This window comes from Artemia franciscana, chromosome 15 (assembly GCF_032884065.1).
Source record: "Artemia franciscana chromosome 15, ASM3288406v1, whole genome shotgun sequence".
Classification (NCBI taxonomy): domain Eukaryota; kingdom Metazoa; phylum Arthropoda; class Branchiopoda; order Anostraca; family Artemiidae; genus Artemia; species Artemia franciscana.
In genome coordinates, this window is record NC_088877.1 from 21,084,007 (window position 1) to 21,101,292 (window position 17,286).

Consider the following 17,286-nt stretch of genomic DNA (forward strand, 5'->3'; position numbering starts at 1 on the left):
ATCTTTCGACTATGCTGAGCAAAACAGATATATCAAAGGTTTGATCTAACACGATCGGGAGTATATGAGGACAAGCAGGGGACAAGGGGCGTTGGAGTTTCGAGGGGACACAGACTTAGTATGTGCTGCCAAACCACGCATGTTTGGATTCTTTCCGAGTCTAACATTTTAACTATGTTCGAGTGTCAAACTTTCTAACTGTGCGTACCTGCGAAGAATGGACCAATCACATAATTTGAGGCCCTTGTCCTTAGGGCTGCATTAATAATTTTTGACAACTGGAGGCAAAATTTTTTGATGTATCAATAATTTTTAGTGAATGATTTTATTCTATAGAAAGGGAGGGGGGATTAAAAAAATCTCGAGGCAAAAAAGGGCACGGGACGTGGGTATTGCCTTACATTTACTTTCAGCTCTAAAAACTGCATAACATTTTATTTCTGATTAACTAAGCCCCCTCCCAAGTTTCTACGACGGCCCCTCATATAAGAAATGGCCGGAAGGGGGAGGAGATAAGTAAATAGTACAATTTGTACCCTCGCTTTTTACTAACTCGATCCTACCGTGTTGACTAAGATTTATTTTATTTTCAGGGTTATAGACGAACTAAGTTAAGAGTCACGGTTACTTTAACGCTAAAAAAAAAAAGAAAAGAAGAATCGAATTGGTTTTCGAACAGATTACTTATCTTTGCTGCTAGTAGATAAAGTTGATATTATAAACATTAGAAAATAAAGAACAACAAAAACTGACCATTGAGTACACAAATACACTATATAATATACATTGCTCTTAGGTAAGGCAACAGCAACAATTTTTTCCGACGGGGGGGGGGTTCGATTTTAAGAATGGAGCTTTTAAACTAAAGAAGAACTTTTTATGTATATTTAAGTGTAAAATTATGGCATAAATCCAGAAATTCTTATCTGGAGGCTCTTAGAAAGTTTTATTTGTTCCTAGTCCTTACTCAAATTACAACTGCGAGCAAGCATTCATCTATTCCAGTTGAGACGTAAATAACAATTTACGTTCGGAGAACACCTTATTATCGTTGATGGAAAAGTTTTAGTGAAAGTTAATGTGGCATATACGGTCACATATGCCGTCAGGAATTAACAAGTTTTATGAATTATTTAATCATCAATAAGACAAAATAGATTTTTGTAAATTTCTCCATTATAATGCGGTTCACATTGTATCTTTGGTAGTTGATTCTCAATTTCGGGGGAAGGCTCCCTTGGGAGAGGGGGGACGCTCAATATGAGGCAGTTAAAAAGCTACTTCTGGAGAATCTTTAGACCTAATTTCCTAAAAGCTCTCAAATACGAGGTTAGGGAAGGAAAATAAACTGACGATAGGAATGACTTAAGGTTGATTTAATTCGCAGAAGAATTGATAGCATAGTAGAACAAGACGAGACCTTTTACCAGAAGCTTTCACCTGAAATTTAAACAAACAAAAACTTCTACAAGCCATTTCTTTCACAACACAAATTTCTTGGTAATTGTCAAATTTTGGAAATCAATTTCTCAAACTTATCAAACTTTCTCAAACTTCAATCAAAATCTCAAACTTATCTATTAAACTAAGCAATTGATGCTTCCCTGTCTGGTAGAGTCTCGCGGCTGTTATTAATTTTATGCTCAAATTAGTTTATAAAAAATAATTTTTCTTAATCCCTGAATAATTCAAATCCGTTTTAAAAGCTTTCTGGTTGGTCAAGATAAGGAATAACCTTTTTTTGCGACTAAAAGAAATTAATAGTGACAATGAGAGATTCGTTTTCACTCTTTTCTGAACTTTCGAACAACCCCCCTTTCCTAACATTGAAACTAAGGAATAAAAAATAACCTTCCCAAGAGAAGAAAAAGTATAAACCTCTATAACTGGGAAAATATGTTAAAATTTCTAAAAGAAATCCTTGGGGACATTTTTTATAAGGTTCACTGCTTTTGTTCTTCAATCCCACAGTGCCAATTTAGGATAATGGAACAAGCTACTTAGAACTCATTTAGGATAAAAGTACCCTGCAAAAACATGCAAAAATTCAAAAACCGTACATACCCATTACAAATAGTGAGTGGGATTTAGAAAAAAGATTTAATCAAAATGAAAACATTCTACTATCATCAAAATAAAACTTTGACTTTTTCTTCAAGGTCAAATATTTAAACAATGACTTTGAGAGGAACATAAACACACCGGTAAACAAGATATAAAACATTCAAGCAATAGGAAACAATGATTTCCAATAGATTTTGAAGAGTTAGTGATTAAATTACATCCCTTCCAAATAAAAACAAAAAAAGAAAACAGAAATCAATAAAGATTAATAAGGATTCTCTTTAAAATTTTAGTGAAACCTCAAAAGTAACTTGCAAGAGATTAAAAGACTTACAAGAATTACAATCATTATATCGCTAAGTCACTTTAAGAGCGTTGTGGTGTCAAATACGTCATTTGCTCTAGTAAGAGCAAACTACAGCCCATCGCGACGAGGGTTTAAAAAATGTATTGAAAAAAATTCCGATGAAACAAAAATTCATAATTTAAAGGTAATTCGGGAATGATGGTTATTATATAGGCGCGGAAACGCTATTTTAGGAATTTAATTAATAGATACGTCTATCTATTATTAGGATTGTATAAAAATGGTGTTAGTTCATTTGTTAATAGATATGTCAATCTATTATCCGTCCGTACGTCACTCCTGGGGAAGTAGAACTAAGGTAGATGGGCATATACCTAAAATAGTCATAGAGCCTATAGTTTTCTAAGTGTTTGGTTAAATGGTACGGGTAAACGGCGGGAGTAAGTGTGCCTCTCTTATTGGACCAATACTTGTTTGTTATCTTTAGCAAGTCACGGCTGCCTAGAGTCTCAGGCAGGTTGACCAAAAAGGCTTGAATCCCTTCAAAAATGGCGGCGAATCGAAATGAAAAGCGCACCACTAGAATCAGTAAGGCTGACAAACCCTTACTGGGGGTATTGAGCCCCATATTCAAAAAATAGTAAAATCACTTTTTTTCATGGATAACCGTGGGTGCATTTCCTTTTCTTCCGCCAGGAATACTAGCCTCCTACAAGATCGCAGAAATGTTTAATGGTTCATGTCAAGGCTCTTGATGTTTTTCTTTTTTTTTTCTCTCTAGCACAAGTGGGACAATGGAACCAGGTAAAGTTACCACTGTTAGGGCTTTACTTCTCCTACCCATCAAGGCCAGCATGAACTGGTCACTAGTTAATACGTTACACACATTTCCGTAATTTGGGGGCAGGGGACGGCACTGGCCCAACTGAATTCAAAGAATTTTTTGTTCTAACCTTGTAATCTTCATTAATCTTCATAAGAATTTGATTCTATTGATCAGTTCTCCTAAAATGTTGGTCTCTGAGAAGCAGAAACAACAAAAACATACTTTATTATGAGAAATTAAAAAAAAAAATTCAGCACTGTGGCAGAAAAATTGCACCAATAACAACGATAATATTTTGTGTAAACTACATTAAATATACGTCTAAAATTCTTTAGTGTCCTTCAGTTTTCTAAACCTTTATGTCTTTCTCATAGAACAATCGATGGTAATATATCTCTTGAACTCTATGCGTGACAAAACTGCATATTTTTTTTTTCAGGGAAAGTTTACGAGAGAAATAAATACAACGTAGAGACAATAGGGAAAATTTCAAGACAGTGGAAATTATTTCTGTAGATATTTCGGCCCTATGTCCAAGGGCCGTCTTCAGGACAATACAAGAATAAGAGAGAAACTATATATATATATAAAAGAACTTACATCAAATTGTGAGGATTAAAAACTAAATAATTAAAAACACTTTTTAAAACTTTTTTTTTTTAAATAGCCCTAGCATCCTTACTTCAACGAAGTTCAACCAGGACTCAAGTAAGGATGCTAGGGCTATTTAAAAAAAAAAAAGTTTTAAAAAGTGTTTTTAATTATTTAGTTTTTAATCCTCACAATTTGATGTAAGTTCTTTTATATATATATATAGTTTCTCTCTTATTCTTGTATTGTGCTGAAGACGGCCCTTGGACATAGGGCCGAAATATCTACAGAAATAATTTCCACTGTCTTGAAATTTTCCCTATTGTCTCTACGTTGTATTTGTTTGTTATGGAAAGGCAGTGTGGTCTTCGTCGCTATTTTCTTTTAGTTTACGAGAGGTGGAAAGTAAAACCTATATTCAATGCCCTATTTTAACAAAAACTTATGACTTCTTTAGTTTCATCACCTATGTTAGACAAAGATCTTTTCGCAAAGTTTACTGTGCATATTAGAAAAAAAAATCTAAAAACGAATAAAATTAATTTAAAAAATAAAGTTTTTCTAATGGAAGCAAAGAGCGAAGTTGAAACTTAAAATAAACAAAAATTATTACTTCGCAGTTCATGCAACATGCGAGTCAGAGACAACACACGAGATGAAGCTCGTATACCCCCAAAACAAGTAAAAAAAAAACTGATATTTTCCTGTATTTGTAGAATTCTAAAAAACTAGCGCTTTACTAAAAACTTAGGCTGTTTGAGTTGTTAAAACTCAACAATGAGCAACATCGTAAATTAATCTTATTTTCTTGGACCCAACTAAGTGCTATTCTACTCCTAATCCTGTTTTGTTACATCTGTTATGTGTTAAAAAAACGCTTGTTTTCAGAATTATATAAGTATAGAGAAAATATCGCGAGTCGGTTTATGTGAGCTAATTTTGCAGATATAAGTCGCAAAACTGCAAAGCAATAATTTTCTATGTTTTAAATTTCAACTTAACTCTTTTGTTCTTTCCTTGTTTTTTTTATAAAATATTTGTAAAATTGATATTACAAGTATTTGAAGGGGTGCATTTTTCATGGATGACTGTCATTCTCGAAGGAATGTAATATGACCATTATACATGAATACAAGAGCCGAAGGAGGGAGTAGTAGCTTCCCTTACATTTAAGAAGGCCTTGAATCAAACAGCTCATAGTAATAAACTTCAAGTAAAGAGCAGCCCTTGTCAGTAGAAACTGAAACCCTAAAAAACGAAGTTTTGATTGCAACATTTGTCACAAGAAATACTATATTATTCAAGCAGATCCTAATTAAGCAAAACTTATAAAAATTTTACTACTCGAAAGCTATCAACAAATAAAAATTTGCAAGATTCTAGAAATACAAGTTAAACTCCCCAAAAAAGATTGCCATATTTCCAGCAAAAACTGAAACTCTAGAAAACGGAATTTTGATTACAATATATGCAACAAAAACAAGATCTATTATTTATGCCTACCCTAAAAATCCTACTAATCGAAAACTGTGAGGAAATAAATTGCATAGTTTTAGAAATAGACGTCAAACTTCCGCAAAAAAGCAGTGGAATCTGGATGAAGATTCCACAATGTAATTCAGCATGGATGAGTACCCACTAAAGCCCCAATCTACAAAAATAAAGTTTCTTAATATTTCAGGAGAGTGGTTACGCATCCTTGTTTGTTTTTTTTCCAAGGAGTGATCAAATCTAATTAGCAGTCGTTTATTATTGAAGGAGTGTTCATTTGAACGAACATCTCAAATCTAAAGCCCCTTTAAAATAACAAAAGAGACGAAGCAAAAATGAAAGCGCTGCAAGCTAGCATTTTGGCCCATAAAACATGTACTTTGGCCTGAGCAGGGCCAAAACGTACTCGGGCCAAAAATTCCGGGAACTATTAGAAGATTATTTATATAGCCATTTAGTCATGAAAGACTTAACGGTTGCGGTATACCATACGTCACTTAACATACATGCAGTCCGTAAAAAATGCACCGTTATCGTAGAACTTTAATCCAATAAAACTAACGATTTCATAGCACAGCATAGTTGCTCATCATCTATCAGGGTGTTAGTCGATGGATTCCCTGATGGGGAAGAGAAAGGGTTACTAAAAGCCTCAGAAAAGCTTTTCGGGCCCATGTTTTCAACTTCTATGAGAGATACTCCAAAGGAATTGAATGAACATTCAAACGATAAATATATTTAACTTCTTACCACCCTTAATTATGAAAAATTAAGAATATATATATATATATATATATATATATATATATATATATATATATATATATATATATATATATATATATATATGTATGTATATATATATATATATATATATATATATATATATATATATATATATATATTATATGTATATATATATATATATATATATATATATATATATATATATATATATATATATATATATATATATATATATATATATATATATATATATATATATATATATATATTATATGTATATAATACATATTATGACTGGAATATTATGACTGGGTCCAATCTATATGACTGGAGTGCCCAAAGCATGGGTCTTGGGCCTATGATACTTCAGTCACAATCTCCCCCAAACTCTACGTATAATGATAGGTTTTATCTCTTTTGAAACAACAATACTTCTGGGAACTTGAAGGGAAAAACCCTATAGAATTATACTTCCAATCTATAATCTATATATATAAAAATAAGTTGTCTGTGTGTGGATCTGTGGATCTGTGGATCAGGTGACGTCACCTGAAAAAACTGGATCAGGTGACGTCAAAACTGAAAAAACTAAAAAAAGGCAAAAACTACAAAAAAAACTAAAAACTAATAAAAAAAATAAAAAAGCTAAAAAACTAAAAAAACTAAAAAAAGGCAAAAACTACAAAAAAAACTAAAAACTAATAAAAAAGCTAAAAAACTAAAAAAACTAAAAAAAGGCAAAAACTACAAAAAAAACTAAAAACTAATAAAAAAGCTAAAAAACTAAAAAAACTAAAAAAAGGCAAAAACTACAAAAAAACTAAAAACTAATAAAAAAAATAAAAAAGCTAAAAAACTAAAAAAACTAAAAAAACTAAAAAAAGGTAAAAAACTAAAAAAACTAAAAACTAAAAAAAACTAAAAAAAGGAAAAAACTGAAAAATAAGCTAAAATAAAGGTAAAAACCAATAAAAAACTAAAAAAAAACTGAAAAAACTAAAAAAAGGCAAAAACTACAAAAAAAACTAAAAACTAATAAAAAAAAGTAAAAAAGCTAAAAAACTAAAAAAACTAAAAAAAACTAAAAAAAAGGTAAAAAACTAAAAAAAATAAAAAATAAAAAAAAACTAAAAAAAAGGAAAAAACTGAAAAATAAGCTAAAATAAAGGTAAAAACCAATAAAAAACTAAAAAGAAAAAAAGGAAAAAACTAAAAAAAATTTTCATCTAAAAAATTAAAAAAAACTAAAAAAGGTAAAAACTAAAAGAACTAAAAAAGAAAAAAATAAATGACGACACTCAAAGAGAAAGCGACCAGGACAAAAGGAATGTTCGATTAGCAATCAACAAAGCACCGGGACACAGGGAGTATAAATGACGACCAGGACATAAGTAAAAAAAAAACTAACAAAACTAAAAAGAAGGTAAAAACTACAAAAAAACTAAAAAAAAAAACTAAAAACTAATAAAAAAAACTAAAAAATCTAAAAATCTAAATAAACTAAAAAAGAAAAAAAAAGGAAGAAAATAAAGGAGAAAAACAAAACTAAAAAACGAATGTATATACAGACCGGGACACCGGGATACAAATGACGACCGGGACACAGGGAATATAAATGACGACCGGGACACAGGGACACAACTACAACGGGGACACCGGGGGAAACAGGGGGATATAAATGACGACCGGGACAGGGAATGGTCGATTAGCAATCACCATCAACAAAGCTCAAGGGCAATCATTAGAATCATGAGGTATAGATCTGAATACAGATTGTTTTCCCATGGACCATTATATGTTGCATGTTCAAGAGTCGGTAAACCTGACAATCTATTTGGATCAGGTGACGTCACCTGAAAAAACTGGATCAGGTGACGTCAAAACTGAAAAAACTAAAAAAAGGCAAAAACTACAAAAAAAACAAAAACTAATAAAAAAAATAAAAAAGCTAAAAAACTAAAAAAACTAAAAAAAGGCAAAAACTACAAAAAAAACTAAAAACTAATAAAAAAGCTAAAAAACTAAAAAAACTAAAAAAAGGCAAAAACTACAAAAAAAACTAAAAACTAATAAAAAAAATAAAAAAGCTAAAAAACTAAAAAAACTAAAAAAGGTAAAAAACTAAAAAAACTAACTACAAAAAAAACTAAAAACTAATAAAAAAGATAAAAAAGCTAAAAAACTAAAAAAACTAAAAAAAGGCAAAAACTTCAAAAAAAACTAAAAACTAATAAAAAAGCTAAAAAACTAAAAAAACTAAAAAAAGGCAAAAACTACAAAAAAACTAAAAACTAATAAAAAAAAATAAAAAGGCTAAAAAACTAAAAAAACTAAAAAAACTAAAAAAGGTAAAAAACTAAAAAAACTAAAAACTAAAAAAAAAACTAAAAAAAAGGAAAAAACTGAAAAATAAGCTAAAATAAAGGTAAAAACCAATAAAAAACTAAAAAAAAAACTGAAAAAACTAAAAAAAGGCAAAAACTACAAAAAAAACTAAAAACTAATAAAAAAGTAAAAATGCTAAAAAACTAAAAAAAACTAAAAAAACTAAAAAAAGGTAAAAAACTAAAAAAAAAATAAAAAATAAAAAAAAATAAAAAAAAGGAAAAAACTGAAAAATAAGCTAAAATAAAGGTAAAAACCAATAAAAAACTAAAAAGAAAAAAAGGAAAAAACTAAAAAAAATCTTCATCTAAAAAACTAAAAAAAACTAAAAAAGGTAAAAACTAAAAGAACTAAAAAAGAAAAAAATAAATGACGACACTCAAAGAGAAAGCGACCAGGACAAAAGGAATGTTCGATTAGCAATCAACAAAGCACCGGGACACAGGGAGTATAAATGACGACCAGGACATAAGTAAAAAAAAAAACTAACAAAACTAAAAAGAAGGTAAAAACTACAAAAAAAACTAAAAAGAAAAAAAAACTAAAAACTAATAAAAAAACTAAAAAATCTAAAAATCTAAAGAAACTAAAAAAGAAAAAAAAAGGAAAAAAATAAAGGAGAAAAACAAAACTAAAAAACGAATGTATATACAGACCGGGACACCGGGATACAAATGACGACCGGGACACAGGGAATATAAATGACGACCGGGACACAGGGACACAACTACAACGGGGATACCGGGGGAAACAGGGGGATATAAATGACGACCGGGACACCGGGGCAGGGAATGGTCGATTAGCAATCACCATCAACAAAGCTCAAGGGCAATCATTAGAATCATGAGGTATAGATCTGAATACAGATTGTTTTCCCATGGACCATTATATGTTGCATGTTCAAGAGTCGGTAAACCTGACAATCTATTTATATGCAAAGACAATGGGACAGCAAAGAATGTTGTATATTCGCAAGTTTTACGTAGTTAAAACCATATATATATATATATATATATATATATATATATATATATATATATATATATATATATATATATATATATATATATATATATATATATATATATATATATATATATATATATATATATATATATATATATATATATATATATATATATATATATATATATATATATATATATATATATATATATATATATATATATATATATATATATATATATATATATATATATATATATATATATATATATATATATATATATATATATATATATATATATATATATATATATCTATATATATATTCACAGGTGGAACATAGGGACACAACTACAATGGCGCGTAACTATTATGGCGCGTAACGACTTACGCGCGCGGGGGGGCTTGGGGGGGGGGCGCGAAGCGCCCCCACCAACTAGGTGTTGGGGTGGCGCGAAGCGCCACCCCAACAGCTAGTTATACTTATAATATCTATATATATATATATATATATATATATATATATATATATATATATATATATATATATTTTATAGATATATATATATATATATATATATATATATATATATATATATATATATATATATATATATATATATATATATATTATATATATATATATATATATATATATATATATATATATATATATATATATATATATATATATATATATATATATATATATATATATATATATATATATATATATATTATTATTATATATATATATAATATATATATATATATATATATATATATATATAAACTCTATAATTATACTTGAAATTATCTAGTAATAATACTAAAAATCATTGAAACCGTAGCATAAATTAAAATATTAAATACGGATAAAAAATACGTATAAATACGTATATTAAAATACGGAGGAATATAGGATGATTCGGGCAGTATAGGTACGTAGTGGGTGAAAACTCCCTTCTGATTGTGGAGACGACAGTTTATTTTGGATCCTTCGACAAACAAATTCACCAGATAAGCTCTTTTTCTTGAAGCATCGTTGCAAGCAGTGTCCCGCTCTATAAAATGAAGTTGCACTTTCCTCTCTAATATTTAAGATTAGAGAATGATAGGAATGGCATAAAAATATTCTTAAGAATACTTCAAGAATAGAAGAGTTCATTAATGTATATTTGCTTTAAACAATATATTTTCAGATCATTGGTTTTAAAATGCAATCGGTAAATAAACAGCAACAATCAAAAATTTAATGAATTTGTTGCACTCCAAGATGCTTTCAGTAAAGCACTAGAAGACTTTGCAGGAAAACTATATACTTATAGCAAAATAGGTCTTACCAGAAAATTTAAGATAAGTATACGCTTGTTGGTTACATCAGTGCTGAGGAAATTGCTAGGTGAACCTCCTTTCTCAGAAAAAAGAGCTTGACCCCCTTTCAAATCCACAGCCGACATTCAATATCATATAAAAGATCTAAAGGAGCTGGCCAGCCATGACAAAAAACAAAGGAATGAATATAAAGACGACAAAGGGTCTATGGCCAGTAAATGAAAACGTAGAGAAACAACAAAAACTTCACTGATTTTTTTCATTCTGTTTTCTGCTTAAAATTGACCAACATATGGTAGAATATTTGTTAATGAAAGGATAAGAAGCAAATATTGACAGAAATTCTCAACAAATGACGACACATAAGCATTGAGCAAGAAGTAGACAAGGAGATTAAAAAAAACCTGGCATTCTCGTTATTCTGCAAACAAAGAGATAGCTTCAGCAAACTAAACACATTGTGTCAAAAATTACCAACTGACGTTTCAAAATTCTATTTGAATATTTATTTTCTATAATTTTGAATGAGATGGAATCAAAAGGAAAAGAAATAAAAAAGTGTCCCTTTAACATAGCAAAACAGCTTCAAGATATGCCTTGGATTCCCCTCATTTCAACTTAGCCTATACATTGCACAAGTTTACATTCTAAATTAATAGAATATAATAAAAGTCAAATTAACATAAATCTGAGGCTAACATCGGGATATAGGAGTCCAAATCAAAACATATCAAGTGCATGTTTTGCAAATAGTGATAGATTTCCACTAAAGTTATGTCTAGCATTTAAGGGTTCTCTCCTTTCTGATTACCAACCCGAGGTTGACGGCATTTCAATTTAGATGTCTAATATCAAAACACGCTAAGGACAAATTTCCCAAATGATCGACACACTAAATCTAGTTGAAACCCAGGTCATGTAATTACTTTCAATCTGTATGACTGGAATGGCCAAAATAGGCGTCATGGGCCTAGGATACTTCAGTCAACCTCTCCCCCAAACTCTACATATAACGATAGGTTTTACCTCTTTTGAACAACAATAATTCTGAGAACATAAAGGGAAAAATCCTATGGAATTAAACTTCTAATCTATAATTATACTTATAATGTCTATACTATATATATCTATCTATATATATAAAAATAAGTTGTCTGTGTGTGTGTGGGTCTGTCTGTCGACTGACGTCATGTTTTCAACTGACGAATATACAGACCGGGACATCGGGACAAAAATGACGACCGGGACACCGGCACATAGGGAATGTAAATGACGACACTCAAAGAGAAAGCGACCGGGACAAAAGGAATGTTCGATTAGCAATCACCATCAACAAAGCACCGGGACACAAATGACGACCGTGACACAGGGAGTATAAATGACGACCAGGACATAAGTAAAAAAAAACTAAAAAAAATAAAAAAAGGTAAAAACTACAAAAAAACTAAAAAGAAAAAAAAACTAAAAAAGCTAAAAAACTAAAAAAAACTAAAAAAGAAAATAAATAAAAAATAAAGGAGAAAAACAAAACTAAAAAACGAATGTATATACAGACCGGGACACCGGGATACAAATGACGACCGGGACACAGGGAATATAAATGACGACCGGGACACAGGGACACAACTACAACGGGGACGCCGGGGGGCACAGGGGGATATAAATGACGACCGGGACACAAGGAATATAAATGACGCCCGGGACACTCAAAGAGAAATCACAGACTGGGACACCGGGACACAAATGACGACCGGGACACAGGGAATATAAATGACGACCGGGACACAGGGACAAAACTACAAAGGGGACGCCGGGGGGCACAGGGGGGTATATAAATGACGATGGCGACACAGGGAATGGTCGATTAGCAATCACCATCAACAAAGCTCAAGGGCAATCATTAGAATCATGAGGTATAGATCTGAATACGGATTGTTTTCCCATGGACCATTATATGTGGCATGTTCAAGAGTCGGTAAACCTGACAATCTATTTATATGCACAGACAATGGGACAGCAAAGAATGTTGTATATTCGCAAGTTTTACGTAGTTAAAAACATATATATCTATCTATATATATTAAAATAAGTTGTCTGTGGATGTGTCTGTCAGGTGACGTCATGTTTGTGTGTTGACTGACGTCATGAAGTTAGTTGTCGTCATTTTTGTTATGACTGTGACGTCATTAAAGATATTTAAGACATGCGTTCACGTAGAAATCTATTAATGTTTAACTTTAAAATGACTGATGAACTTACAATGGCAACAGCCGAGGAAGATGCTCAAAGAGTCTATGCCAAAAAACTTGCTGCTGATAGAGAAAGTCAGAAAAGAAAGCGTGCCGAGGAATCAAAAGAACAGCAAGGAAACAGGCTTGAGGCTGATAGAGAAAGAAAGAACAGAAAGCGTGCCGAGGAACTACCAGAGCAACGCGAAAGCAGACTTGCTGCTAAAAGAGAAAGTGAAAAAAGAAGGCGTGCCGAGGAACTACCAGAGCACCATGAAACCAGACTTGCTGCTAAAAGAGAAAGTGAAAAAAGAAGGCGTGCCGAGGAATCACAAGAACAGCAGGAAATCAGGCTTGCTGCTGATAGAGAAAGTAAGAAAAGAAAGCGTGCCAAGGAATCAGAGCAACCTGAAAGTTATCGCCTGGCATTCAGGTACAGCCCAGTCGATGATTATAGCTTGAGTAGATGTGTTCAAATCGGGACAATATCAAAAATTTGTCCCTATTGCAAGGCCTTGAAATTCAATGGTGAAACAATGGGAATGTGTTGCGCCTCAGGAAAAGTTAAACTTCCTCTATTGGCTGCACCACCAGAGCCATTGAAGACTTTCCTTACTGGAACTACGTCAGAATCTAAGCGTTTTTTGTCACAAATCAGAAAATACAACTCATGTTTCCAAATGACGTCGTTTGGAGCCCAAATCGAAAATCCAGATCAATTTATGTCTACTTTCAAAGTAAAAGGGCACATTTATCATAGAGCAGGATCCCTTCTACCATTCTCAGGCGAGAATCATAAATTTTTACAATTGTACTTCATCAGTGATAGAAATTCTGAATTGAATGCACGTTGCAAAATTTCTCCCAACGTTGAAAGGACAATCGTTTCCCAATTGCAACATCTTTTCCACGAAAATAATAATTTAGTGCGTCTGTTCAAAACAGCCATCGATTTGATGCCTACCGATACGCATAAAATTGTTATTTCCGCTGACAAAACGCCTCCTGGCCAACATGTGCGTAGATACAATGCTCCAACTATCGACGAAGTGGCAATCGTTATGGTCGGTGATCAGTTTTTACCTCGAGATATTATTCTTCATAAGCGAAACGCTCAGTTGTTAAGAATTGCTGAAACTCATCGATGCTACGATGCCCTACAATATCCTATCATTTTTTGGGATGGAGCCGACAGCTATCCATTTAATATTAAATTGATGAATCCAGCCACTAACAAAGAAATGAATAAGAAATGCAGTGCAATGCATTATTATTCCTATAGACTAATGATTCGGCAGGATGAAGAAAATTATATTTTAAAATGCCGTGAATTGTTTCACCAATTCGTCGTTGATATGTATGCTAAAATTGAATCAGAACGTTTGCTATATATCCGCCTGAATCAGACCAAGCTCCGCTCTGAACAATACATTCATTTGCGAGATGCAGTTATAAATGACGGTAATACCACAAACGTTGGAAGATTAACAATTTTACCTTCGTCATATGCTGGCAGTCCCCGTCATATGCATGAATATGCTCAAGATGCTATTGCGTATGAGTATATGAACTCATACAGTGTTTGATAAAAAGTGTTCGAATTTAGAAAATATGGTAGTTAGAAATGTTATAAGTTGAAGACAACCTCATACCTTTCTGAAATCAGAATCAATCAAAGATTTTTAATACATACAGCTGGAGAGCCCAAAGTCGGGCAATTGTGTCCATTTTATTCCTTTCCCCCCCCCCCTCAAGGCGGAAGGTACAGATATTTTTCTGGCACTTTTGATTCATCATCATGTCAAAATGATTAAATATTGACTATTAGAAATCACTTAGATTGCAGTATCACTGTCGTATACGAAAACATGTTAAGTACATATTTCCCGAAGGAGTTTGATCTCCATCAAGGGTGGTATTAAACGGGTTCTCAGATTGTTTTCTTTTTTTTTACTAAAATCAGAAGCTGTCATTATAATATAAAATACGTTAAGTAAAGTTCTCACAAACGGTGTCCGACTTCATTCAACGTTGGTATTTGTGGGGCTTGCTATTCAACAATCAGCGGTTCATATTGAAATATACTGGCTAATATAGTTTTATGCAAGCAAACCAACATTAAAGTAAAGTAAACCAACATTACCACAAACATGGGTGAATTTGCTGCCCCTAAAGTCCCTTGAAAGGTTAAGAGTGTATCAGTGCTTACTGAAAGCAAAAAAGTAAAGCGGGTCTGCATTCGAAATGTGTTAGGTAAAATTATTCTGCATATTGTGAAATAAGAATTGTTTTCTAACTTCACAATATCCAAATACTTTACCACCACCCCTAATGTGCAAATATATAGCCTAAATTATATATTTCCCATCTATTCTGTCACTTGTCTTTGTCTTGTCTCACGCTAAGCTGAAAGAAACTAACGAAGAAACCGGTTCTGCAGTGCGTAAATGAGTGAAGAACTTAACGTAGGCGCTATAACAGACAAGTAAAGTATTTTTTAGAGAATTTGAAGAAATGGGATGTTGCACCCATGTGTCAGCTGTATACCGTTGATTTCGTATTCAGCACAGTCCTTTGCATCAAATTGCATAATCAAACTTCCCATGTTTATTGATCACCTCCAACCTTAAATATCAGCATTTCTTTTGAATGGCCCCCCTCGATATCATTTATCTGAAACACTGTTTTTGAATCACACATCACATTTAATACCCAGGAAATATTCTTAGAGGAAATTTAGATTAAGCCACGTAAAGAAATCAATTGAAATATATCTTTCACGCTTAGGAGAGTAGTATGGACGTACCAAAAAGGAGATGCTTGAGTTAGAGAGGACAAGAAAAAGTGACGGCGATCGATCAAAAAAAGAGGGAGAGAGAGGGGGGGGGGAGAAAATGCGCAATCTGACATTTTTTACAAAAATTTCAAAACCTTAGCGGTTGAAATTAAGACAAGAAATAACAAAATACTTGCCTCCTGTCTCATGACAGTGAAAATTCGGATCAAGACCTTTCCTGCACATTTTAGTCACTTTTTCAACGTTACCAGATGTAACATAGTCCAAGAACCGTCGAAGATTGACCCGTGTATGTAGAGCCCGCAATGCCTTTTCATCCAAGTTGAGCATCTTGTAAACACGTCGCTTGTACTTGAGCTGAAATAATATTAAAAATAGGAAAATAGGTAACACCACATAATAAAGAATTGGTTGTCTTGATAAAAATGTACATAGAGGAAAATAGAGATATACAAACAGGGAGAGAGAGCGAAAGGAGAGGAAGATTTGGTTTTTAGTTCAGACACTATTTCGGCTCAAAACTCTTAAAAATCAACCAAAGCTTCGCCCGTCATCTTATCCAAGTGAAATGTTTTTTTCATCGCAAAAGTTAAAACTCACTTTCGGTACAAACGCAAGGTAATCCCCCTTTTTGACAGGTATTCAGGATGACGAAAAATGCCAACAAAAGTGATTCAAGGGGGAACTGGGGAAGATGAACCATATAGTCCCAAGGACAACATCGGTCTGTTCTTCAGAAATAATTTTCAGTAGAAAAGGTGGGGATGTTTCATCTTGTAAAGAACTTAACCATGCAAAAAAAAAAAATGCTTGTTGGACGCCAAAATTGGCCCCATAACCCCCTACAAAAACCCCGCGCAATAAATTCTCAGGTTTTTAGCATAAAGGTGAGTATGTTACATTTTGTTCAAACTAAAGTCATGCAAAGATTTCTATTCTCAGTTTAAAAAACTAGCTAAATTCAAGCTGCATACCTCTTGTTTCAGTACAAAAACTAGCTTAAATCCTGATTCAGTGCAAAAAAACTGCCAAGTCTTGATTTGATACAAGGACGAGCCATGGTCAAATTCAGCGAAAATATGAGCAAACCAGTATAAATCTGAACTGTACTACAAAAATGAGCTCCAACTTGCACTTATTTCCCCCTTCAATGCCAAAGTTTATAGAAAATGGGTAGGCATATAGTATCTTATTTAACGAGCTAAGACTACTTTCAGCGCAAACATGAACTGAGTCATGGCTTGGCGTAAAAACAAGACAAGTTCTGATTTAGTACAACAGCGAGCTAAGCCTACATTCTGCAAAAAAACGAACCAAGTCCCTACTCAGTAGAAAACCTAGTTGTCATGACTCATTGCAAAACAAGCTCTAAGCTGCACTTACTCCCTCTTCATTGCCAATGTTTTTTAAAGAAATGTAGGGATTTCACATATTGTTTATATCGCAAACATGCCATAATTTTCAATCTGTTTGATTGGAGGCACAAAGTTGTCCCATGACCATTTGGCAAAGGATAACTCCCGCCCTCTCTAACTCAAAACTTGTTTGG

At 32.3% G+C, this 17,286-nt stretch overlaps 1 protein-coding gene across 2 annotated transcripts in view; it reads right to left on the bottom strand.

Annotated features, from left to right (window-relative positions):
* Window positions 1–17,286, bottom strand: part of LOC136036165 (SH3 and multiple ankyrin repeat domains protein 2-like) — a 148,998-nt gene that overhangs the window by 82,795 nt on the left and 48,917 nt on the right. For both annotated transcript variants that reach the window (XR_010619651.1, XM_065718229.1), the window contains exon 4: window positions 15,914–16,094. Coding sequence is in view for 1 of the 2 variants with exons in the window: in XM_065718229.1 (XP_065574301.1) it covers window positions 15,914–16,094 (181 nt within the window). In the remaining variant the exon portion in view is untranslated. The remainder of the gene's footprint in view (window positions 1–15,913; window positions 16,095–17,286) is intronic.